The sequence below is a fragment of the Xyrauchen texanus genome, chromosome 20, assembly GCF_025860055.1.
Source record: "Xyrauchen texanus isolate HMW12.3.18 chromosome 20, RBS_HiC_50CHRs, whole genome shotgun sequence".
NCBI lineage: Eukaryota > Metazoa > Chordata > Actinopteri > Cypriniformes > Catostomidae > Xyrauchen > Xyrauchen texanus.
Window position 1 is genome coordinate 26,226,006 of NC_068295.1, and position 26,814 is coordinate 26,252,819.

A 26,814-nucleotide genomic window follows, 5' to 3' on the forward strand; every position below is an offset into this window, starting at 1 on the left:
CCCCGCCCCCACATACGGGTATTTAAGCGGGGCAAATACGGATGTTTAGTCAGGATTTTTCTGAGGAGCCGGAAATGGTCCGGCCACAACAGTGGCTCGGTTCAGCGACATGGCGGTGGAAAGACACAACGTGTCATTCCCTCCCTCGGGGAACGGAGGTTACATACGTAACCAAACGTTCCCCTTCTGTCTCTCTCTCCACGTTGTGTCGGAGAAGCGACACTAGGGGACCCATTCCAATCTTGCCATGTGCTGAACCGTGTACGTGAACTGCCGATACAGAGGCGGGCAGGGATTCATCCAGTGCCACGCATCGTCTGTATCCGGCTGCACGTACCCTTCCCCAATGCCCCATACGAACATCGGGATCCTTCTAGTTACCCTGAGAGGGGAACAAGGCGATGTTTGCCAACATGGGAACGGGCCAGCCTGGCTGGGCCTCTTTTCTCTATGTTTCTCGCATAGAGCAATCACGGCCGGGGCCCTTACACGCATATAGGGAAGGGGGTCTTACCCAGATCCTGCGGAGACCACACCTGCCCTTTTTCTTGGGGAGGAAAAGTGGTAGACACGTCACACGGCCGTCTTAGGGCTCATGTGGAAAGTATGGTGCGGTGGTAGATCCAGCCTCGAAAGGGGGGAGTTGCTACAGCATGGCGACCGGGGTAGCTGTAACTGCCTAAGGGAGACACGGGGGTCCGCTCGTAAGGGGACAGAATCGTGGAAATACACACAGGGGGAGTCCGAGCAGGAGGCCTTACCTGTGGAGCACCTATACCAGTACAGGGTAGCCATCAGGGTACCCGCAGTGGCTTGGGTCGGCGAGTTCCTCCACTGAACCGCGGACCCGGAGGGCTGGGGAGGAATCGTCCAGGGTCCCGACTCGGAGTGGGGCGCCCTGGGAAAAAAGGCGCACTACTTAACCTTGATGTCAGGAAAGGGCGCTGGGCATAGCTGATCCACCCGGCCGGTCGGTCTATGTGTTACCGAGTTCTACGGGCTCGGACCTGACAAAACACGAGACGCAACCGACTCAACGTGGAGGTTGTAAAACCTCGCGAAGGTGTTGGGTGTTGCCCAACCCGCGGCTCTACAGATGTCTGCTAGGGAGATGCCCTTGGCCAGTGCCCATGAGGACGCAACACCCCTTGTTGAGTGAGCTCGGACCCGCAAGGGTAGGGGCACGGCCTGGGTGTGATAAGCCAGTGTGATGGCGTCGACAACCTAGTGGGCGAGCCTCTGTTTGGAGACGGCATTCCCTTTCTGCCGTCCCCCAAAGCAGACAAAGAGCTGCTCAGAGCGTCTGGTGCTCTGTGTGCGGTCCAGGTAAATGCGCAGGGCTCGCAATGGACATAGCAACGAAAGGGCTGGGTCTGCCTCCTCCAGGGGCAGCGCTTGCAGGTTCACTACCTGATCTTGGAATGGTGTGGTAGGAACCTTGGGCACATAGCCCGGTCGCGGTCTTAGGATCACAGATGTATCTGCCGGACCGAACTCCAGGCAAGTGTCGCTGACAGAGAACACTTGCAGGTCCCCGACCCTCTTGATAGAGGTGAGCGCGATCAGCAGGGCTGTCTTAAGAGAGAGGGCCCTGAGTCCAATTGATTCAAGCGGCTCGAAGGGGGGTCTCTGGAGTCCTGCCAAGACTACCGAGAGATCCCAGGAGGGAACTAGGCCTGGCCGGGAGGGATTCAACCTTTGGGCGCCTCTCAGGAACCTGAGGATCAGGTCGTGCTTACCCAAAGACTTGCTGTCTACAGGATCGTGGTGGGCGGCAATGGCGGCAACATACACTTTGAGGGTGGACAGGGACAGCCTCCTGTCCAGCCTCTCCTGTAGGAACAGGAGCACTGACCTAATCGCGCATCTCTGCGGGTCTTCAGTTCGGGAAGAACACCAAACTGCGAACAAGCGCCACTTTAGGGCGTAAAGGTGCCTGGTAGAGGGGGCTCTGGCTTGGTTAATTGTATTCACAACGGTCGCCGGTAAGCCGGCTAGCTCTTCCGCATCCTGTCCAGGGACCAGACGTGGAGGTTCCAGAGGTCTGGGCGCGGGTGCCAGAGCGTGCCCCGTCCCTGAGAGAGGAGGTCCTTTCTCAGGGGAATTCTCCAGGGAGGAGCTGTCGCCAGAAGCCTGAGTTCCGAGAACCAAGTCCGAGTGGGCCAGTAGGGGGCCACTAGCGTGACGTGCTCCTCGTCCTCCCTGACCTTGCACAGCACTGGTGCAAGAAGGCTCACTGGGGGAAATGCGTACTTGTGCAGCCCCGAGGGCCAGCGACTTGAGGCTCCATAGGAGGAGCCGACGGGCGAGTTGTGACATGTGGCGGGAGCGTACGCCGCCTTGGCGATTTATGTACGCCACCACCGTGGTGCTGTCCGATCTCACGAGGACGTGTTTGTCCCGAACTAACGGGAGGAACTTCCTGAGAGAAAGGACGGTCAGCAACTCCAGGCAGTTGATGTGCCAACGCAGCGGGGCCCCTTTCCAACCGGGAGGCGTTGGTTGTGACCAGAACTTGTCGGGACACCTGCTGCAGGGGCACTCCTGCCCGTAAGAAGCAGAGGTCTGTCCAGGGTCGGAGTGTTTTGAGGCAGGCAGGGGTTATCCTTACCCGATGCGTGCCGTGGTACCATGCTTGTCTCGGGACTCAAGTCTGGAGCCAGTACTGGAGTGGTCTCATATGCATCAACCCCAGCGGCGTGACCGCCGCGGAGGACGCCATATGCCCCAGGAGCCTCTGGAAAAGTTTTAGGGGGACCACTGTGCCTGGCTTGAAGGAAGCGAGGCAGTCCAGCACCGACTGAGCATGCTCGCTCGTGAGACGTGCTGTCATTGAGACTGAGTCTAACTCCAGCCCGAGAAAAGAGATGCTCTGAACCGGAGTGAGCTTGCTCTTTTCCCAGTTGACCTGAAGCCCCAAGCGGCCTGTGAAGAAGGAGTCGAGGTGTCGCGTGGCAGAATTGGAGAGCGTGGAAGTACGCTGGCGTCCTTCAGGTCTACCGCTGCGAACCAATCTAGATGCTGAACACCAGCCAGAATATTTCTCTGCGTGAACATTTTGAACGGGAGTTTTAACAAGGCCCGATTGAAAACTCGCAGGTCCAGGATTGGTCGTAAGCCGCCGCCTTTCTTGGGTACAATGAAGTAAGGGCTGTAGAAACCCTTCCTCATTTTGGTTGGAGGGACGGGCTCTACCGCGCCCTTGGCTAAGAGGGTCGCGATTTCCGTGCGCAGGGAACTGGCATGCTCGCCGTGTACTGCGGAAAAGCGGACGCCCCTGAAGGGGGCGGGAGCCGTGAAAACTGAATTGCGTAACCAAGTCGAATGGTCCGGTGCAGCCAGCGTGATGCGTTGGGAAGCGAAAACCACGCTTCCCAGCTCTGCGCTAGGGGCACCAAAGGGACGAGTATTTTGGACGTACCCGGCGGGGCCTCACAGCGGGGCGGAACAGGTAATGCAGTGTCGGGCGGCATCGTTGCGGCCTGAGGCTGGGGTGCTGAGAATAGACTCAAAGCACTTACCTTGCTCCGCGTACCCGGCAGGGGGCGGGTTCGTGACTGAGGAGGAGGTCTGCTGGCGTCCTCTGGACTCGTCTGAACCGGCCGGCTGGGGGGGCAGTCGTAGGCAGGCGGAAGGCGGGATCGCCGCGTCCGGTGTACCGGGACCGTCGTAATCTGAAAGCAGATTGCCGTGAGAACGGCATTTGCGGGCCAGGTGACCCAGAGGCAAAGGAAATAGCTCTTTTATTGAGAATGTGGGTACCACAGCCCCCGTCAGGACAAATGAAAAAACAAAGGATTCTCCTCCCGGCCCTCCACCGGGGGACGGAGCGGTCTTACCACCTCCGGAGCTAACGTCTTGGGCTCTGGGTCAGCTGTCTCAGGAACGCTTGGGAGCCTTCCGGGTCCTAGAGGGGGTTCGTGAGACAGGGGGCATGCGCCGCCTGCGGATTGCTCGACGCTGGGGCTGAGAGCTGGGCCCGGGTTGAGGCGGAGCAGGCGCTGGTTTCTTCGCAGGGGGACGCCCTCGGCGGGCAGACGGGGCAGGGCCCGTAGCGGCAGGTCTGCGGCGGGGCATGATATGGGAGATGGCCTCCGTCTGCTTCTTCACCGCGGAGAACTGTTGGGCGAAGTCCTCGACGGTGTCGCCGAAAAGGCCAATCTGGGAGACAGGTGCGTCCAGGAAGCGGTTCTTGTTGGCCTCACGCATCTCGACCAGATTGAGCCAAAGATGGCGTTCCTGGACCACTAGGGTGGCCATCGTCTGTCCGAATGCCTGCGCTGTGGCCTTCGTCGCTCTCAGGGCGAGGTCGGTCGCTGAGCGCAGTTCCTGCAGCACATCAGGATCAGGTCCACCCCCGTGCATGCTTCTGAGAGCTTTGGCCTGGTGGACTTGCAGGAGGGCCATCGCATGCAGGGCGGAGGCAGCGTGTCCAGCAGCACTGTAGGCTCTCGCGTTGAGCGAGGATGTTGTCCTACAGGGCTTGGATGGGAGTACGGGGCGACCGCGCCAGGAGGTAGGACTACCGGGGCATAGATGGTGCGCAACTGCCCTATCGACCTGGGGAATCGCCTCGTATCCGTGGCGCTCTCCACCGTCGAGGGTGGAGAGAGTGGAGCGGGTGGCACCTAGACGAGCGGAGAGCGGGGCTCTCCACATAGATGTCAGCTCATCATGCACCTCCGGGAAAAACGGGACCAGGGGGATGCGAGGCCGCGAACGGCGCGCTGCCCCCAGGAACCAATCATCCAACCGTGAAGGCTGTGGGGAGGACGGAGGGTTCCAATCCAACCCCACGCTCACGGCGGCCCGGGAAAGCATGTCGGACATCTGAGCGTCGGCCTCAGCCTGGGCCTGCTGGCCCGAAGGTGGCAGTCCAGGGGAGTCCTCGGCATCAGACACCGCACTCCCCGATGCAGCGGCGAGCTCATGTGCTTCAGACTCGGGAGGATAGACGGCCAGGCCGTGAGGCGAGCCGCTATCGCCGCGAGCTTGGACGGGGACCAGCGAGCGTGTCGGGGAACGAGAGGTTCGCGGGGGGCTACCCGGCGAAACCGCACCCGCTGCCGCCCCCAAATCGCCCCCAGCGCCAACCGCATCGTCCTCAATCCTGTGGGAAGAAGGAGCAATGCGGGGTGCGGCTGGGGTGGCTTGCTTTCTGCAACGTGGTCATGGTCATGTTCTCGCAGTGAGAACATGAACCATCCACAAATGCCGCCTCAGTGTGATCGCGGCCCAAACACACGAGACAGCGCCTGTGGCCGTCTGAAGCGGAGAGACTTCTACCGCATCCAGGAACGACACAGGGGCGGAAAGGCATCTTGAAAAAGACGCGTCCTTAAAAGGACGTTCAACGCCGCTGTGTTTGCTCTTTTAGAGAAATTTGCTCTTTTAAAGGAAATCACTCTTTTAATACACAGTGTGTGTGTGTGTGTGTCTGCGCTGTCGAAGCGCTCAGGGGCAACAATGCACGCCGTGCAAAGTACAGAGAAAGCCACTGTTGTGCGCCGTCAAATCCAACAGCAAGCAGATCGTCAGAGATACAGGAACATTCAGGGTGTGTATTCTCGCAGCAGACTGCAAACAGACCATCGGCTCCGAAGAAATTTTCTGACTAAACTTCCGTATTTGCCCCGCTTAAATACCCGTATGCGGGGGCGGGGTATGCAAATACTGACTGCCAACTCTCATTGGCCCTTTTCAATAGATCAGAGGTGAATATCGGCGCTCAAGAGAGACCCCTAGTGTCGCTTCTCCGACACAACGTGGAGAGAGCGACAGAAGGGGAACCATAATCTGTTATTTTGTTCCATAATTTTTTTTTTAACAATCTTTACGCTGCCATTGCGACATGACAGTTCATAATGACCAGAGCAGTCAACTCTAAAAAGAGCAATTTTTTAAACTTAAATTTCATTTTGTTTCTCACAAACAATAGTTTTTTTGGCTTCAGAAGACACTGTAGAATACAGCCATATTGATTTATTGGTTTATTAGGTTGGTGTTTTCATGCTTGACAGCCTCTAGTTACTATGAACCGTTGTTAGAATTTTGGGCTGAAATATTCCTTTAAATAAACAATCAAAATCAATACGAAACCAAATAAACGAACAATCATCACACAATAGTCATTGATTTAATATGACTCACCCTCCCCTGCAGCTGATACTTCTGCAGCTCTTCCAGAATAAAGTCCAACTGTTTGGCAGATGTTAAAGAGGCAATGTTGCCATCCAGGTTCTTACAGTAGTGCTGGGCATTATCATAACTCTCCTTACTGGAATTCAACCTGAGACATGCATCTCCAATCTGACTCCAGCCTTCCCCACACAAGTATGCTGTAAACAAACAGAGAAATCCAGACTAGATCCAGGCTTCTGTCCAAACAAGGCCTTTCTCGAACATGGAGACATTATGACGTGAAGTACTAAGACTACTCACTCATGCAAACAAACCATTCTGATATTGATATTGATTAAAGGGAACCTACATAATAATGTGTATCATAAATCCCCAAACAAGCTAGATACAGTATATCAAACTACGTCATGAAAATGAATCTGCAATATTGTTATACATGTAAACTAGGAACATGCCAGTCATATGAACATAAACATCCCAACTGATTTGTATTTGTTATGATAGTGAGGACTACTAACTGATAAAATTAAGCACCATGCTGCCCTCTGCGGTTTGAACTTATTACAGAAAGTGTCATGGTTACTGTTGTAACCTCCGTTCCCCAAGGGAGGGAACGAGACGTTGTGTCGAATGAAGATACACTAGGGTCTTCCTGGGATGCCAAACGTACCCCTGAACCTGAGAAAAGGCCAATGTCAAGTTGGCAGACAGAATTTGCATGCCCCGCCCCGGACATGCGGGTATAAAGGGAAGCGGGGCAGCGATTGCCAGTCAGGATTTTGCACTGAGGAGCCGAAAATAAGGTACGGCCGTTTACAGTGGTAGGTCTAGTCCTGTGGCAGGAGGGACACAATGTCTCTTTCCTTCCCTCGGGGAACGGAGTTTACAACAGTAACCATGACGTTCCCCTTCTGTCACTCACTTGACGTTGTGTCGAATGAAGAGACAAAAGGGGTCCCATATAAAAACGACACGCACTGACCGTGTTACGCAAACTGTCGAGACAGGTGCAAGCAGGCTACTGCATGCTAGAGGTAACAGTGTCGGCTGCACATAGCCTTCCCCAATGCCCCCAAAGAGATGTCACATACAGACCTTAGGTTCCCCACACCCCTGAGGGGGGAAACAGGTGCTACATTACTAGCATGGGAGCAAGCCTGGCAGCCGCGGATGTGAAGCGGTCAAAATTCTTGTGTAATGTACTATCCAGCTGCAAAGGTTTCCATTTTCCATGTCTGCATATACATTTCTTTACTATGGAGTTTATGTCCTTTGTAGAAGATTTTTGTCAAGGCCTTTTGTGTGTTTCTGTGTATGTATATGTTGTGGCTTCACGTGTTGTGCTACCAGTCAAAAATATGACAAGCAAGCAGTCAGGTTACTTCTGGCTGATGTCCTTGAACATACCAATATCTGAAATAGTAGCTATATTCATAACGCAACAGAATATGGCTGCTTTAGTGTTTCAAACACGGTTCTATTCATACAAATTTAGTAATAAACGAGAATGACAACCACAATCTATTACCAAACTCACTCCCTAAAAGCAATCAAAGCCACTGTCAATAAATTATGATTTGATGGAATATGACTGGACTTATAAAATAAAATTGTCAACTTTAATAAGACTTCATGATAAGTTTATTGTAATCTTAAATACTGTAGCATGGCTATTGCGAGAATAGAAAAGGGACTTGAATTTGTCTATTCGTTCATAGTGAAAATATTTAAGCCGCTCCTGTAAGAGGTTGTATGAGCAGGACTTTGAGACCTACAAAGATTACACCTGTTAGTAAATACAGTTGTCAAAATCAAACACTGACACTGTGCATGTAGCCAGAGAAACTGCATGAGAAGAAATGAGATCAAACCCTGAACATATGATAAATTCTCTATACTCACTAATTAAACTCTCATGAGTGATTTCATAAACATCAACCAAGCAATTATTTTTGGCCTACTTCAACTATACTCTAGAAATTGTGTGTTAAAATATGAGTGCACTGAGTGTATAGTTCTAGTAAAAATGTACATGGCCAGTCAATATTTATGAGCATGTTCCATTGGTTTGTGTGCAGTTGAGTACCTCTTCTGGAGACTTGAAAATGTAGAGCGTACATACAATGTGTGAGCCTACTTCAGAGAAGAAAAAATGTCTTCCCATGAGAAACACAATAAGAATGTTAATAATGCATCAAACATCAGCATCACTTTTTCCTGCTCTCAAACTGGATCAGATAACAAAAAGCAGGTAGAGGTGCCCTATGAGTCTTTAAATGTACTTCCTTTGTTTGTGCATATGATAGACAGACAAACCGAAGTGTAACTGAAATTAAACGTGCTGTAAGCGATTCTTCAGCAATTTTGTCAGTTTCCACCATTTTGCTACCTTCAACCACAAATCCTCTTTTCGAAACCCCAACCTCCAAAGACATGTAAACAAATCCAGAGTGAGCCAGTGGTAATAGTGTAGCCTATTATGGGGTAAATCTATTATGGGAGATGTGGCCCCTGTCAATGCAATAAATGACAACCTTGTAAAAGCCAGTTGAAAAGAACTAATGTCTACTTTTATTACTGTTTATACAGGTATTTAATTGCTTTGTTAGTCCATCCATCCATCCATTCTTTCCTCTATCCTTACGCTCACCTGGAAGAGCATGGCATTCCTGTTGTTGTGGTTCCCACTGGCAGTTGATGTTTCGGGAGCAACTCCTGCAGTTCACCAGCTTGCTACAAACTTGCTCACTTCGAACATTGCATTTAATAAAGTTCTTCACAGACTGTAAAACCAGAAGATTGGAAAAGAGACATCTTTTTTAAGTGCTTCTGTTACAACCTCTAATTCTAAGGTGATTTTTATGTTGACAAGTGGAAACGTTTTGCCTAGCAATGTAACTGCTTGACATTATGCGTCATCTTTTAGCAAAAGAAATCAGTGGAAAACCTAAAGAAGGTTTGTTTGCATAAAGCATGGCATAAAAGAAATTAAGAGGTAACAGGTGTTAGTTCTCTCCATCAATCAATCAGTTCATAAACTCTGCTAGAGCATACCATGCCGTTTTTTCGTAAACCGGGTCTCCAGATGGAAAGTTGGTGCTCCGATAGCATGGCAGGAGGAGGGTTGAGGTACAAGGGACCTCGAGGGTGGTGGGCAAGCTCAACTGTCAACTAAATTCAGACAAAACATGACACAACAAATGTAAAGTTTATGTTAAATTGCTATATATGCTATACATTTTCTAAATGTAATGCAGATTTTAACTGTAAGAACTGAAAACTTACGACAGTACAATTGCTTGAAGAAGGAATGCATTTTTTGTCTTCACACCATTGGCAGTCATTGGTGTTGGCTGTACAGGAAGCACAGTCTGAATACTGGTGACATTGCTTATCCACAGAATCTATAGATAAAAAACAATTGTTGTATTGTTGTTTCTATTTTTAAATTTTACATTTTTGGTGGGGGGGTTCTACTTGTTGGTTTGTTTTTATCATTATCTCTGGGAAAGGGAGGCCACAGAGGAACTGGCTTTTGTCTGGGATAGATTCATAAAGCATAAACAAATAGAAAATCAGGAACATAAGCACAACGGACAGAGTATATGTATATATTATTACTAGGAGTGTAACAGTTCTCGATAAAAAAGCGAACCGTATGGTTCACCACCCACGGTCTGTTCACCTCAAGTTTAATGACGCATCTGGAGCACAAGTTTTGGAGACGAAAAGAAAGTGTCAAACAGACAGACACAGTTACAAATTCCGCTAATGCACCTGAATGGATCTGTAGATGGATATGCTCTACCTGTGTTTCAAATGGGTCAACTTGATGACATCACTGTTTTGCAAGCATTATGTGTAGTTGAAAATGGCAAGTAGAGAAAACTAGCCACTGATAGAGAAGCCCTGTGTTTCTCCTTTCTGGGAACATTTTCTTTTACAGTGAATTGCAACAGCGATGGTCAAAAGAGGTTTACAAAACATGCACTGTTTGCAGAAATCGCTCAACACGAGTGTCGTACACTGGTAATATATGTCAATAATGTGCATGAGGGTTTATTTAAAATGTGCACGCAAGTTCTTCCTGTTTCCTTGCGAGGCTGTAATCTATCACAAGCCTTGATACAAACCGAACAGTGAGAAATTCAAACCATTACATCCCTAGATATTACATATAAATACTTAACGTTACTGACTTAACTGCTAATGGTTCAACCCAGTCTTATCCAACTTATAATTATCAATGTGATATCAAATTAACAATATGATGCAAGCAAAATACACATTGTGATGTGAAAAAAACATTACTATGCATAACATATGATTATGATAATTACATTTATATTACAGATAATTATAAATTGAACATACATAAAATATAGTATATAGTAAAAGTAAAAGTCCAGATCTCCACCATTGTGTGCACAGCCCAATGAGAGAAGTCAAACAAACTGTGTAAAATGATAAAGTACCTAAAAGATTACATGCCTCTGAGGTAAACACAATACAGGATAATCCATCATGAATTTGTGTGTCATTTCATTACTTAATTAAAGTCCAATCCACCTTTGATTCCACTCCAAAATCCAGGTAGTAATTGCAGTAATCCTCTCAGGTCTCAGGTTTTGCCAATAGACAAAAACATCTGTATCCACAATCACTGGAGTTTGGTTCCATCATAATCATAATTACATCGCTATGAGATTATTATGTGCCGGCTGACCTTTTGTTCAGTCAGTTATCAAGAGGCATTTCCAAAGTCAGGCAGGATTTACCCAATGGTGCATAGGTAGCATGCTATCTAAAACAGAACATGTGAGTAGCTCTCAATATAAACTTCAATTTATCAAGTGTAAATAGGATTATAAGTGGATTAACAATAATCTCCTGATGGCAGATTTATGGGAAGGACAAATGTTCTTCAGGTGTGTGTTTGGACATACTGAGCAAACAGTCCAATAGATGCACAGTAAACTTGCCCCAATGGTGAAAATTAAATAGGCCCAAGGAAATCCAAGCACAATAGTATGAGTTAACATTTATAAACATCACACATTATTAATAAATTATATCCAGGCATTCAATATTAATACAGAATGCGCAATAACAGGTTTGCGACATTTAAGCAACATCTTTGATCGTGACTCATTCAATCTGTTTTATATTATACATTTTAAAATTGCAGATACTTACTGTTCCGTGCAGGGCAAAAGGAGGCAGGCACACTGTCATTAGCATGGCTGGAGTCCCACTGGACACAGTGTTCATTGACCCAGATACAGCGGATTCCAGGACCAGCGCTCTGACAAAGATCCACCTCAAGGAAGGCCTCACAGCTGGCAGGCTTATACACCAGTACATCATTCAGAATCACACCAGAGAAACCACCAAACACGAACATCGAGCTGAGAGGAACAGATAAGACAGACATTTTTCATGTTACTATAATGAGATGGATCTAACGTAGCCTGTCAAAAACATTCCCGGTACATATTTCTAACCAAAATTAAAAGAGAGAAAACTCCCCTCTCTCATAACCATAATGCATTAATAATACATCATATTTAGTATTTCTCATAATTTTTCATATTTTATTTATTATAATTATGGGATGAAACGCAACCGGACGATTGAGGATGATAATTTGCTCATTTGACCTGATGAAGACCCATTCAAGGTTGTAAAGATGTCAGTAAATTGAAAGTTTAGCAGTGTGCCAGCGTTTTTTCTCATTTTTCTGTAAAAAACATTTCAGCCATTTACTTTCAAAATAGATTTTTAAAGAAATTGAGAGAAAAAGGTAACAAATGTGAGTGATTTTTCTCCTCCCACCAATGAGTAGTTTCACTAAATGGACCTCAAATAAATTTAAGTGAAATAAGTGACACCACATCAGGACCTTACCCATTACTGATAACTGCTGTGTGTCCAAAACGATTGACATCCCAATGAAGATTTGGCTTTGGCAGAACTGTCCACTCATCACATGCTGCAAGGAAAACACACCAATAATTCTAAATAGAAACAATGTTATTATGTACTTCATTATATCCATAAATCAAGAAATATCCAATTAGAAATATAATGTTTTATTCTGAGATTTGTTTTACTCATCAGGATTGACAACCACAGCAGCAGTCTGTAACCCTATTCATGTAAACCAAACCTTATCACTGAGACACCTGTGTGTGTATTTAGCTGTACTTATTAGTCCAGGTTACATGAGCTCTGTGGCATACAGTGCATTCAGAAAGTATTCAGACCCCTTAATTTTTTTCACATTTTGTTATGTTGCAGCCTTATACTAAAATGCTAAAAATAAATCACATCAATCTACACTCCGTACCCCATAATGACAAAGAAAAAAACTGATTATTGATGACTTTGCAAATGTATTAAAAAGAAAAAACTGAAATATATAAATATAATAATCTGGTATTTGCTTTGCCATTATGGGGTATGGAGTGTAGATTGATGTGAAGAAAATTATAATTTAAAGCATTTTAGCATAAGGCTGCAACATAACAAAATGGGAAAAAATTAAGGGGTCTGAATGCATTCTGAATGCACTGTATGTTCGTCGCAGGCTGCCTGATCGGACACACTCTCTCCTTGTTACACGCTCTTTAATTCAGTAATTAGCTGTGCTCATGGTCAGTTAGTCAACAGGGAGAGAAAAAACAAAACAAAGACTATTATGTTCTACAGGCTTTGCTGCTAAATACACAATGTTGACATGAAATTCCTTTGGTAAGTTGACATATCCTGCATTGTGACATGCTTAAGTCCAACCAAAACTATTATGAACAGCATTTTGATAATTATTTTATAAATAGTATACATGGCGCTTTAGTATACATGAACCTCATATTAATTGAGAGAGTGTCTGTAATATTTCTACTTCAAAAAATGTATTTTTCACTACGTAGGTCCCTTTAAAAAGAACCAGTGAAGGCAAAAGTGTGATTTAAAGTGGAGGAAAACAAATAGTGAACAGTAACAGGGCTTAAGATATACACTTTCCCTTATACACTTAAGAACATAAAATCTTGAAGTTGGTAAAAAATGTTAAGTCAATTACCTATAGACAGATGTGTAAAGAAACAATAAAGTATATTAACACTGATAAAAACAACTGGGAAATTCTTTTGCACAGAAGTTTTGTAGAATGAGGTTCTCATGTCAGAGAACAATAAACAGATTCCAAGAAAAAATAGCGCTAGCGAGAGAGACAGAATCAACCTTAGCATCGCACATCTTCCTGCCTACAGATTTCCTACAGCACCATTAATGACAGCACCACAGATCAACACCACACATTTCTTCCGCCCAGCATAGCACTGCATCATTGAGATACCACCAACACACAAAAACTCATAGTGCACTTCTGTCTAGCTACAGACATCAAAGATACCTTTATGCAATTCAGTGCTCTAAAAGTGGAAAAATAAATAAATACTATTGAAAGGCCCTGAACAATAGTTTTTGTAGAGCCTCTGCTGTCAGTATAACATAATAAACAAAAACAATTTCACATTTCACTCCATTTTCACTCTCTGGCAAAGTAAATCACATCAAACCTGATTCAAAAGGAGTACCAAAAAACTAATTGCATAAGACCAGGGTCTGAAAACTTTCCAAGGAACAAAATGAAAACTGAAAATGAAGTCCCTTTTATTTGTTCCAAAGTGAAAGCATTATTTTTAAATGTTGGTAATCGGTTAATAATGTTCTGATCATTTCTTTTCATGAGATCAAAACCTAAATGATTCTTTATTACAGTACATTGTCAGAATTACACCACTTCCGGCTGCCTAAAAAAATAAGAGCTTCACTCTTTTAGTTGATCACGATAAGCATATGCTTTGATTCTGAAGGAAACTGCTGCATCACACATTTCTTTGCCTTAATGCACATTGTGGATGTAGCCTTACCGTGACATGCTGAAGACATTTTAAACAATATTATATAATTACTAAACACCATATACTACATGCACAGTTAATTCAGATACAGAGAAAAATATTGAGGTAAAAACGACATTTCACAGTTGTTTCCAAGTCTTCACAGTATTATTGTTAGATATGATGTATTAATGCAGATATGATAGTACAGTGTACTACAATGTTTTCAGTCTGACAATTTAAGCATTTACCATTTTAGTTAAGTGAGCCATAAAAAGTGACTTTAAAAGAAACTTTATCCAGGCCTCTGTACATTCAATCCGAGCATGTAATGGCTGTGTGATTTACAAGGCTCCTTAAAAGCCATCATACAGTTTCTAAGACAACATGGACTACCATTAAATTAATATATAAATTTGGCATTTACTCAGAGTTCTCAAGCTAACTGGGAGCAGTTAAAGGAAGTGTGTGGCCAGGTTGCAAATAGCCCTCTTGAGTGTAATGCTAATAAGCTGCAGTTTAACTAAGATCACGCAAGCATATACAATTTAATCTCAGAAAACAGGCCAAATGCCTGCTCAAAGAGGATTAGATGGAGATTTGGCTTAAATTTGACTACTATAACTCTTTCAGGTGGTTTTACAGCAGAAGTTAATACATGCATCTGGAAAGTTGATAAAGAAATCTCTATCCTGGAATGCCAGGTAAAGTTCATTCATTATGACAGGATATTGTTTTTCACTGTGTTGAGACATTTCACCAGAGGTCCAAGTGGCTTCATCAGTTGTAGAATAATGGGAATATCCCTGGCATGCAACCTTACCATACACTGTGACGTCCTGCAGCTGGTACATTTCTGTGGAAGTTACTTCACCGAAGGTGGGAATCCAAATCGCTTTGTGCAAGTGTGAACTGGAGTGAAATGCCAAGGATATCTCCATCATGCCACAACTGATAAAGCAACTTAAATGACTCAAGGAACATCTTCAAACAATCAAAAAGACAAACCAGTTGTAATGAATTGGTTCACCCTGACATTCTTCAATTACGTGGATTAATTAAATCCTTCATAAATACATTATCATGTTTGTTGACATTTCTGGTTTTCTAATTAAAACAAATGGTTTTGAAATGTGTAATATCTGTTCCAATAGCAGCACCAAATATACACTCCTAACGTCATTCTTTTAACAAAGTAAATACATAAAGTAAGCATTGTCCATTCTTTTAACAAAGTAAACATCACCCAACATTGCAGGCCACCACAAACAATTCTCTCCACAGTCTGGGACTGGAGTGATTCAAGGGTACAGACATCCCTGAGTTCTTAAATGAGCCCAGGGTGGATGATAGGAAGGGCCTGCACCAGAAAACGTTGTCCAAACCTCCATAGATCTGAAGGTGACACCAAGATTCCCTAAAATGGCAAAACGGCTACAGTGATAATAATCGTTGGCTCTGCCTACAGTTCATTTCCTTACAGGATATTGGCTCAAGTCCCATCACTAATGTATAGGAGACAAAGAAACAGAGCAAATAAACATTGAATGATAAGACCAGATAGAACGAAGGTAGAGAAGAGCAGATGCATTGGGAAGGAAATCAAACTTATTTTAATTGCAAGCTTAATCAAATGTTTTTGTGCCAAGGCAATCTGCTCTACCTAGATTGTTAGTTGTATAAAAACAAGTTCTGTGCACAAAAAAACACTGCTTTCCAGCGCCTCTCAGAGAGAGTTCTACAATTTTAATTAGTTCATTTTCCCTGAATCTAATTAGAGGTATGAAAGTGGGGAAGACATGGCAAGAGGGGCATTAAACACAAATGAAAACTGCTTTCAGTGTCATCCAGAATTTAGTCCCTCATTGCAGGAAAACAGCACAAAATAAGATAATAATGACATTTCCTTCCAAAACTAACTGTGAGGTAAAAAGAAAAAGAACAAAACAAAAATTAATGAAGAGTTGCAGTCTCTTATTGTGTTGCTGAGTAAAATGAATGAGGTTTGATGACATGACAGGACCGGAACCCTACCACAGGTGGGATTAATTAAGTACTAACTCAACTAACTCAAATATCAAGAAGCAAATTAATGCATTGAATGAGGAAAAGGAAATTAAGGCTGTGTTCCAATTCACATGATTACTCTATGCACTATAAGTATGCACTTCACTGGTGATGGGAAAGTACAAAGTTTTCAGTATGTAGAAAGACAGTACAGCAGTATTGGGACATATTAGTAAATCATAAAATTGTGTCTTGATTCCATAGACCCACTTGTTGCATAGTACTCCTCTCAATGGGTTCTGGTTTTAATTATGTCCAGATACCATTTTCTTTTTTTCTTTGAGAACAAAGAAAAAAAAGAACAAGTATCAGAACCGATACTTTCTTTCTGATACTCAACGATATGATAAATCTTTTCTGAACTCCACATAAACAAGAACATGAATCCTGACTGACCTAAGACAGGGAATTTTTTATTGTTAGGTATTGTGAAAAACTGAGTTTAAATGTATTTGGCTTAGGTGTATGTAAACTTCTGACTTCAACTGTACTCTATAGTGCCACCACCATGTGAAAAATTCACTATTGAGTGTATCTTTTGAGCCATTTGGCCTAGAGACACAATTATTTTTTGTTTGATTACTCTCCTTGATGTTTTAAATTGACCCCTTACATTAAAACTCTGCTCATTACAGTGGCCGCCATCTTGAATTATGTAATTCATTATTCATCACTTCTATTCCTTCAAGCATTACCCAATTCTGCCAAGCAAAGTCTCAAAATGATCTCCAGACTGAGCCGCAGAGATTGAATAAATACAAATTGTTATTTATGCCTTTGTTGAAAAGTTATGCAAAATCATAGTTAACAAGTTGACCGTGAAAACGGATTTGAGGGTGTACTTGGGAATAATCGAAACAAACTTGGGACACCTGATTAGAACCATGATCTGAGGCCATAGGCAGAGTTTCGTGACAGCACCACCTATGGGTCAAAATATGTAAAAAATTGCTATTTTTACTTTTGCTATTTTCTAATTTTGAACCATATGTCCTAAAATCATTGGGTTGGTGTCTGTGGATTCTGTGGATGATGAGGATTTTCCCCATATCAGCTTGTGGCAGTGGGGCCTGGTCAAGCGCCCGTCCGGGGGAGAAAGCGGTAAGGGCGCTTGCACCTGAGCCAAATTATGTCTAACACCTGTCTCTAATATCAGTGAGCATGGGGAGAGCGGCATAAAAACGGCCTTAGAACCTCCAGACGGGGGTGTGTGACACGCGTCAGTCCAGTGATGCCGCGTACAGCGCATAAGAAAAGTTTTATGTTAATTGAGACGTTTTGTTGAGAACCAGAAAAGTTTTATGTTAATTGTGAAGATTTGCTTGTGGAGGAAAAAATGAGTTGTGAGCAGTGCTGTGGCCATTAAAAGCTTACTTCTGAAGAACTCTACGTCTTCGTTCCCTCCTTGTCATCGTACATCCTTACACTGGTGCAGTAACCGGGTTTGAACCTGCTGAAGTACGCCCCATGGAGCCCTCCCAGTTGACCGAGATCCTCCAGTCCCTTGCCTGCTTACATGAGACGCACCAACAATCCCCGATTGAGCTGCGCCAAGACCAGGACCGGTGGTTTTTTTAAATCCTGCGGGCTCAATCAGAGGACTGGCACGCGATCCGGAGCCTCCTTGCCCAGGAGAGAGCCCCGGCCGCAACCTCCGACACCGGCTCCCAGCTGCCCCCCAGGTGCATGTAAAAGGGGGCCACTTTTACATGCACCTGACTTCTCTCTCCCTTTTGTATTGCAGACGGATGCTTCAGAGAGAGGGCTGGGGCCGTACTCTCGCAGGTGGTGGAGGAGGAGGAGCGCTGTACACCAGCCGAGGGAGACCAAGTACAGCATGGTAGAGAAGGAGTGTCTAGCCATCAAGTGGGCGGTCCTCACGCTCCGATATTACCTGCCATGTCATGTATTTCCCCTTGTCTTTTAATTGGTTCATGTTTTAGTAGTTGTAGTATTATACATGCAGAAGAATTGCAGCCACATGATTTTAATCTAGGAAAACCCAACCTTTGCAATCCTGGAATTCTTCAACGTCATAAATTAAACAGCCCAGGCATCAACAGTCCCCCTCAGCATGACCTTTCCTTGAAAGGTTTCCAAAAGACCATCAGATTTGCACAACTCTAATACTAACATCTACTCATCTTAATCCAGAAACATTTTACACAAAGTCACAGCACTTTACCGATTTAACCTTTTAAACTGTACAGAATGCATTTAAATCCACGATTTATACAATACCTAGTCTTGCTAGGTAATTCTGAAAATTGCTTTGAACTGTGGTAACTTGTATAACTGACAAATTAATGATTATAGCCTGATGTTCCTCTTTAAAATGTGTGTAATGTTTTATCCATGTTGTATAACCAAGGAATTAACCAGTATTATTTGTAACCAGGGATTTTCATGTTTTGTTACCTACACGTACAATATTAATGAAAGAATGTCATGTTTAGTATGTAAACGTTTGCTGGCTTACATAGAGGAAGCTTATGACAACGAATATCATGCCTCTTGTACCATTTTCAAGACATAAAAGTGAATGATTAAAACATGCACTATTTTTTTGCAGGAAATTTGTAAGACTCCGAAACAAAGGACCATAAAATCAACTGTCGGAAAGGACAGCCTAGTCAATCGTGTGACTCTGAAAGGTCAATTCTGATTAGCGCAGGACACCTGGGGATGCAGCCAATTTCAGTTCAATTGTTTCCAAGCAAGAACACACTCTCTCTGCTCTTCGCATCCTCTTCTCTTGTCTTTTCCCTTCTGCACTCTCTGCTCTGGCTCTTCCCTTGTGGTCTTCTCTGGAGCTCTTCGGAATCAGATCCATGCCATGTAAGCTCCAAGGAAGCTCGGGACTCGTAGTCCCAAGGAAGCCTCTCAATCTCTACGGTTCAGATAAGGCCTCGGTTCAAATCCAACCTCATCATTCATACAGACAATAACTATCCGATCTTACAGAAGTCCAAAACATTGACGGAACGAACTTTCGACCAAGAGCCAAGAACCAAGCAACACAAAGAATGCAAGGAAAAACCACAACACGTAAGTACATCTACAAAATTGTGCTCAAAGTGTGTATTAGTTGAATTCTTTGATAGTACTCCCATAGCAAATCGATGTAGATTCAGATAAGGTTAAATGGTTCTTAAGGCATTGTCAACAGACTCCATAAAGTTCATTTTCACTGTATTGATAATTTATTTCACATTCTGTAACTCTTCTCAACAACCTGTCTCATGTATAGTTGTGTTAGATTTATGTTTAGAATAGCAATACATTTTGTCTGTATTCAAAGATGATTTGACTGTGATATATTTTGATAAATAATCTCATCCCTGTTTCTAAAAGATTTCACTTCAAAGCTGTGCCTAAATACGTGTGATATTATTTTCAATAAGCCATGAGAATAATATCACTCCAGTAAGTGAATTAATCATAATTCACTTATTATACTTCAGGTAGATATTGTGATCTGATACAATGAGACGTTGTATTGCGATTTTAATGGTGGAGAATTTTATTCAGATAAATAATCTAGTTATTTGTCAATATCGAATTTATAATAGTTGTCGAACGCGACTGATTCCATTATATTTTATCATTGCATAATAATGTAGAATAAGGACTTTTTAATTTAGTTCATAGCTCACATATTTCGAGACCCAAAATTCCCTTACATATAATGGTGTGAGAATGAGGGCACTTTAATGTTTCCCGTCTCAATATAGCATACCAAATACCCCTACATTGTTGTGAACAGAAGGCAGCGAAGGCAGACGAGGAGACTGGATCTAAGCGCAAGCTTACTTTATTTAACAAAATCAAACAAACACAAAGGAAAACCCTCAATGGGGAAATAAACACAACACTGGGAAAACGGGCAGGGAAAACACACCGGGCTAACAACGTTCAACGAAAGACAAGGACTGAAACAAAAACCAGGATATAAATACATGAACACAGGAACAAGGGACCAATGAACAGACAGAACTCCAACAAGATGACGAGGGAATAAACAGAGGCAAAGGGCAAGTTAACGAGGGACAGGTGAAAACAATGACAGAGAACACCAACGCTGACAAGGAGACTATGAAACAAAACAAGGGACAAAAGTGAAAACTATGGAATGAAAAAAGGGACAAAAAAGGTAAACAAAGGGGCAACGGTAAAACAAGACAAGGTATATGTAACAGAGCCCCCCCTCAAGGATCGGATTCCAGACGATCCAAAAATGAAAAAACACACCAGGAGCAGATGGGCAGACCGGGGGCACGAGAGCAGGCAGGAAGTCCAAGGGGGCACAGAGGGCAGGCAGGAAGTCCAATGGGGCACAGAGGGCAGGCAGGAAGTCCAAGGGAGCACAGAGGGCAGGCAGGAAGTCCAAGGGGGCACAGAGGGCAGGCAGGAAGTCCAATGGGGCACAGAGGGCAGGCAGGAAGTCCAAGGGGGCACAGAGGGCAGGCAGGAAGTCCAAGGGGGCACAGAGGGCAGGTAGGAAGTCCTGGGGGCACAGAGGGCAGGCAGGAAGTCCTGCGGGGCACAAAGGGCAAGGACTGGTTCAGTTGGTCTGGGAGCTGGCCACCGGGCAGGGATAGGTTCAGAAGGCCTGGGAGCTGGCCACAGGGCGAGGATAGGTTCAGGAGGCCTGGGAGCTGGCCACAGGGCAAGGATGGGTTCAGGAGGCCTGGGAGCTGAGAGGCTTGAGAGGCGGAGCCCTGGAAGGCTCGAGAGGCTTGAGAGGCGGAGCCCTGGGAGGCTCGAGAGGCTTGAGAGGCGGAGCCCTGGGAGGCTCGAGAGGTGAAGCTCTGGAAAGCTTGAAAGGCGGAGCTCTGGAAAGCTCGGAAGGCGGAGCTCTGGAAAGCTCAGGAGGCGGAGCTCTGGAAAGCTTCGGAAGGCGGAGCTCTGGAAAGCTCGGAAGGCGGAGCTCTGGAAAGCTCGGGAGGCTCGGAAGGCGGAGCTCTAGGAAGCTCGGAAGGCGGAGCTCTGGAAAGCTTGGAAGGTGGAGCTCTGGAAAGCTCGGGAGGCTCGGAGGGTGGAGCTCTAGGAAGCTCGGGAGGCGGAGCTCTGGAAAGCTCGGGAGGCGGAGCTCTGGAAAGCTCGGGAGGAGGAGCTCTGGAAAGCTCGGGGAACTTGAGAAGCAGACGCCGTAGGAGGAGGAGCTGCGGACGGCGGGGCCGCGGCGGAGCCCAAGAAGGCTCTGGAGTCTCTGGGGACAGAGCCGTAGGAGGCTCGGGAGGTGGAGCTCTGGGAAGCTCGAGAGGCGGAGCTCTGGGAGGCTCGGGAGACTCAAGTAGAGGAGCCCCGGGAAACTCTGGAAGAGGAGTCCTAGAAGGCTCGGAGGCCTCGAGAGGCTGACGCCGTAGAAGGATGAGCCGCGGACGGCGGAGGCTCTGGAGGTGGAGCCGTGGAAGGCTCGAGAGGCTTGGGAGGCGGAGCCCTGGAAGGCTCGAGAGGCTTGAGGGGCGGAGCCCTAGAAGACTCGAGTGACTTGAAGGGCGGAGTTCTGGGAGGCTCGAGAGACTTGAGAGGCGGAGCCCTGGAAGGCTCGAGAGGCGGAGTTCTGAAAGGCTTGAGAAGCTTGAGAGGCGGAGCCCTGGGAGGCTCGGGAAGCTCAAGAGGCGGAGCCCTGGATGGCTCGAGAGGCTTGAGAGGCGGAGCCCTGGAAGGCTTGAGAGGCTTGAGAGGCGGAGCCCTGGAAGGCTCGAGAGGCTTGAGAGGCGGAGCCCTGGAAGGCTCGAGAGGCTTGAGAGGCGGAGCTCTGGGAGGCTCGAGAGGCTTGAGAGACGAAGCCCTGGGAGGCTCGAGAGGTGAAGCTCTGGAAAGCTTGAAAGGCGGAGCTCTGGAAAGCTCGGAAGGCGGAGCTCTGGAAAGCTCGGGAGGCTCAGAAGGCGGAGCTCTAGGAAGCTCGGAAGGCGGAGCTCTGGAAAGCTCAGAAGGCGGAGCTCTGGAAAGCTCGGGAGGCTCGGAAGGCGGAGCTCTAGGAAGCTCGGAAGGCGGAGCTCTGGAAAGCTCGGAAGGTGGAGCTCTGGAAAGCTCAGGAGGCTCGGAGGGTGGAGCTCTAGGAAGCTCGGGAGGCGGAGCTCTGGAAAGCTCGGGAGGCAGAGCTCTGGAAAGCTCGGGAGGCGGAGCTCTGGAAAGCTCGGGAGGCTCGGAAGGCGGAGCTCTAAGAAGCTCAGAAGGCAGAGCTCTGGAAAGCTCGGAAGGCGGAGCTCTGGAAAGCTCAGAAGGCAGAGCTCTGGAACGCTCGGGAGGAGGAGCTCTGGAAAGCTTGGGGAACTGGAGAAGCAGACGCCGTAGGAGGAGGAGCTGCGGACGGCGGGGCCGCGGCGGAGCCCAAGAAGGCTCTGGAGTCTCTGGGGACAGAGCCGTAGGAGGCTCGGGAGGTGGAGCTCTGGGAAGCTCGAGAGGCGGAGCTCTGGGAGGCTCGGGAGGCTCAAGTGGAGGAGCCCCGGGAAACTCTGGAAGAGGAGTCCTAGAAGGCTCGGAGGCCTCGAGAGGCTGACGGCGTAGAAGGATGAGCCGCGGACGGCGGGGCCGCGGCGAAGCCCAGGAAGGCTCTGGGTCGGTCGAGGCTACAGGCGCTGGCTCTGGGACAGTAGAGGCTACAGGCACTGGCTCTGGGACGGTAGAGGCCGCAGGCGCTGGCTCTGGGACGGTAGAAGCCGCAGGCGCTGGCTCGCTCACAGTGACATGCGTAGGCGCAGGCTCGCTCACCGTGACATGCGTAGGCGCAGGCTCGCTCACCGTGACAGGCGTGGGCGCTGGCTCGCTCACCGTGACAGGCGTGGGTGCTGGCTCGCTCACTGTGACAGGCGTAGGCACAGGCTCGCTGACCGTGGAAGGCGTGGGCACGAGCTCCTTACAGTAAGCCGCTAGGTCCATATGTGGTTCTTTCGTTCTGTTGTGAACAGAAGGCAGCGAAGGCAGACGAGGAGACTGGATCTAAGCGCAAGCTTACTTTATTTAACAAAATCAAACAAACACAAAGGAAAACCCTCAATGGGGAAATAAACACAACACTGGGAAAACAGGCAGGGAAAACACACCGGGCTAACAACGTTCAACGAAAGACAAGGACTGAAACAAAAACCAGGATATAAATACATGAACACAGGAACAAGGGACCAATGAACAGACAGAACTCCAACAAGATGACGAGGGAATAAATAGAGGCAAAGGGCAAGTTAACGAGGGACAGGTGAAAACAATGACAGAGAACACCAACGCTGACAAGGAGACTATGGAACAAAACAAAGGACAAAAGTGAAAACTATGGAATGAAAAAAGGGACAAAAAAGGTAAACAAAGGGGCAACGGTAAAACAAGACAAGGTATATGTAACATACATAGTCTTTTTATCTGTTATTTGTTTAGTCTTGTTATTGGTTGTCTTGTCATGTGTTTGCCCGTGTCCATGTGTATAAGCGCTCATGTTTGCCATTGTCTTTGTTCAAGTGTTGTTGTTGTCATGTCATGTCAGTCTGGTTTGTTTTCACTTTGGATTTAAGGTTTTGGATTTCACGTTGTAAATAAACTGCACTTGGGATTTCACATGTCATCGTCTTCATCTGCCTTTCCTTGCTAGCAATGTCAGCAACGTTACAGAATACCTGACCTTATAAATGAACCCAGCCAGTGAAACCTTTCCATTGAAGGTTATGTGGAGGACTTCTGCACTCTGGCCTGCAAGGTTGGTTTGAATGAGATCGTCACCTCAGTCTGGCTCAATACATGGATTTAGCCCTACAACTGAGCGGTTCATCTTTCACTGTAGGAGTGGCTGGTAAGGAACTCTACACTCCTACAGTGACTGCCATGTTAGAGCCATCCACCGTCATGGTAATCGAGCCAGGGTCCCATGTCATGGTCGCCGAGCCATTAATTTTATTTACTAGCCAGCTTCATCACCTAAGTTTTGCAGGTGAAGAACATGCCTAGACAGGTCCACCAGTAAGACCAAGACCAAACACACATAAACCCACCTGGACCACCATGAAAATTCCTGCTTAACTAGATAACTTAACTTTTCAAAATTTAGTTGACAGCAATTAAACTCAAATAATTCCTTGTAACACAGTATACATTTGTTATTTTTAAAAGTGTTATGCTGTTCCATATACTGCAGTATGATGGAAAGATTGTCCTTTGTATCCACAACAGGAACAATGCAAGACCACCAGTTAAGACCTATTGAACAGGAGCATTTCCAGGAAGCCTGCTGGGGAAATAGGCCTAATTTGCTACTTTAATTAAGTAACTGGAGTAGATTTTGGGCCAGTACTTCAGCAGTCATGATGAATATTTTGACAAACATTACAGCCAGTATGTCTAAAGCCACTCAGAGCTGTCCAAGCAAAATGTGGACCTCATTTATGAAACACAAGCAGAACAAATTTTTGTGTAAATCGTTCTAAAAGTCTCTCTGACGTAAATGTTTTTGTATTTTCAAAATGTTATTTGGCATGATCCGAAGGTTTTGTGTCCTTTCAGACAAACTGTCATGACTACATTATGATACAAGTGAAATTAAATGAGTATTAGAAATGTAACTAATAATTAAATTATGGAAATTAACCTTTAAAACTGCATAAAACACAGTATATTATATCATATACATCATTTTAAAAAGTTTCTTTGATGCTTGCAATTACTTCTAATCATAAGTATGGTTTATTCCCAATTTTATATTTTATATTGTTTATCCCAGCATAAGTGCTTGGCATGGGGCGAAAAGGTCATGGAAAGGCATACTTTTTGTTTGATTTTTCTCTTAAAAATGAATGCCCTCTAATGCGACTGGTTGGAGAGTCTCTTTATTTGATACGAGCTCTAGAATTGATGTTTCACTAATTATGTTTAGGCAAGTGCTTACAAAATACAATGGAAAAAACAAAATAAAAAAAAGCCCTGCACACTGTATAGCTTGCAAAATCTGTATTATCTTAAAAAAAAATTGGTCAAAGACCTTCTTCAGGCATTCTAATTATTTATCTGAAGATTCTTCCAGTTGCAAGTGTAATGGAAGTATTTATGAAAGTTTAATAAATGAGGCCCTTGGAGTCTACATGAGTGCAATCAAACAATGAGGCTGAGTCAACTGAAAGCCAAGCTAAATTAATTGACCACTCCCATCAACCAGAGACCAAAACAGAACCAGCATGATCCACTGAATTCATAAACCTTTGCCTTTACTTGAGCTGAAGAGAAGACAAAAAAGGGTAAGAAAATAACTTTTATTATTATTATCAGTAAAGACAAACATTTGTTTTGTCCAATGGAGTTGAGTTTCATGGGCATATTTAAATTTTTATGGGGCATTGTTTTCCTTTCATATAAAAACAAAGTGTGTCATTTTGAATACTTGAATAAATTAATTGAAACAAATGATCAATCTGAACAATAATACATTTAAATAAAAACTAACATATAACAATTAACAATTTTAAATAATTAACCGGTCCCCATGTTAGATTATATACAACTCTCTATTCTCAACCGTCATGGTTAACTCTGATGTAAATAAATCTTATCTCAAGTTTTAGAGTTGTTGTGAATGATTTCTTCATGTTCAGTGTTTTAAGTTTTTATTTTAGCAACACATTTAACTCTTGAGAGAGTGAATACATAAGTATATCTGCCAGCTACACATCTCTACTGTATATATACATTATACAACAGATGGGGGCATTTTTTGCCCACCCACCATTATAAATTTCAGGGTAATTTTTGCCCTGAGCAATGATTAATATTTGACTCTGGCTGAAACAGCAAGCGAGTTGGACCAAATGCTAAAAAAAGTTTGATGGTCAGTACAGGTAGTTGCCAGTCCTCTGTTCAAGTTGCCAGTCTACTAATTAAAGTATGGAACATTTTGATGGATCATTTTCATAAATTTTAGGTTCATAATACATTAGTAACTGGCTTGCACAGTGCCTTTCCTCAGTTCTCACACATTCTTTCACTCACCCTCTCTTGTAGTGTTGCTCTGATACCAACATTTTGGCTTTGGTACGATGCCAGCCCTGGTACCTCAGTATCGATGCTATATAGAATAAATAGAACATTAATTTTAACTGGACATTTGTTTGGACAGACCTTTGAGTTCTTCCTGTTTTTGACAGGTTAGTTATATCATGTGTCCCATTAATGCTGGGATAATCCTGTCATGATTCTCGAGCTAAAATCACCGAGCTACACCAGAGGAGTTCATTTAAGTGTTAACAGCTGTTTATACTCTAAACACACTGCATGAAAATTAAGCACCAGTAGTGTGCGTTTGTGTGAGTGTGTGAGTGTGTGAGCATGTGTGCGCGTGCGCATGTGTGTGTGTGAAGCAGATGACAGAGCAGAGTGTCACCTCTTGTTCATTCTGTAGCATGCAGCACATGTGACTGTATAATATTTAATTAAATTACATCCCTCTGCCGTTTAATTATCACACTTTGCCATATCCAAAGTTTTTTTATATATATATTTTATTTATTGTCATTGATTTAATCTCAAAACTGTCACATCTCGTATTGTTTTGCTAATGACAGCATACTGTAATATGGTACCGAAATTAGCAACAAGATGATATCGTAACATTTAAAAAAAAAAATTGGTATCGCAGTACTTCATTAGTACCTAAACCCTAAAACCCTACTCCCTTGGCACAAGCCCTCATGTCTAAGGTACTGTAAAAGACAGTCAA

General features: G+C 45.1%; 1 protein-coding gene across 2 annotated transcripts in view; it reads right to left on the reverse strand.

Moving 5' to 3' along the window:
* atrnl1a (attractin-like 1a) overlaps nt 1-26,814 on the reverse strand; it is a 421,271-nt gene that overhangs the window by 336,987 nt on the left and 57,470 nt on the right. For both annotated transcript variants that reach the window (XM_052150500.1, XM_052150501.1), the window contains exons 11-16: nt 12,049-12,133; nt 11,338-11,549; nt 9,427-9,545; nt 9,196-9,312; nt 8,792-8,924; nt 6,151-6,338 (exon numbers count right to left, since the gene is read on the reverse strand). In XM_052150500.1, coding sequence (XP_052006460.1) covers nt 6,151-6,338; nt 8,792-8,924; nt 9,196-9,312; nt 9,427-9,545; nt 11,338-11,549; nt 12,049-12,133 — 854 coding nt within the window. The remainder of the gene's footprint in view (nt 1-6,150; nt 6,339-8,791; nt 8,925-9,195; nt 9,313-9,426; nt 9,546-11,337; nt 11,550-12,048; nt 12,134-26,814) is intronic.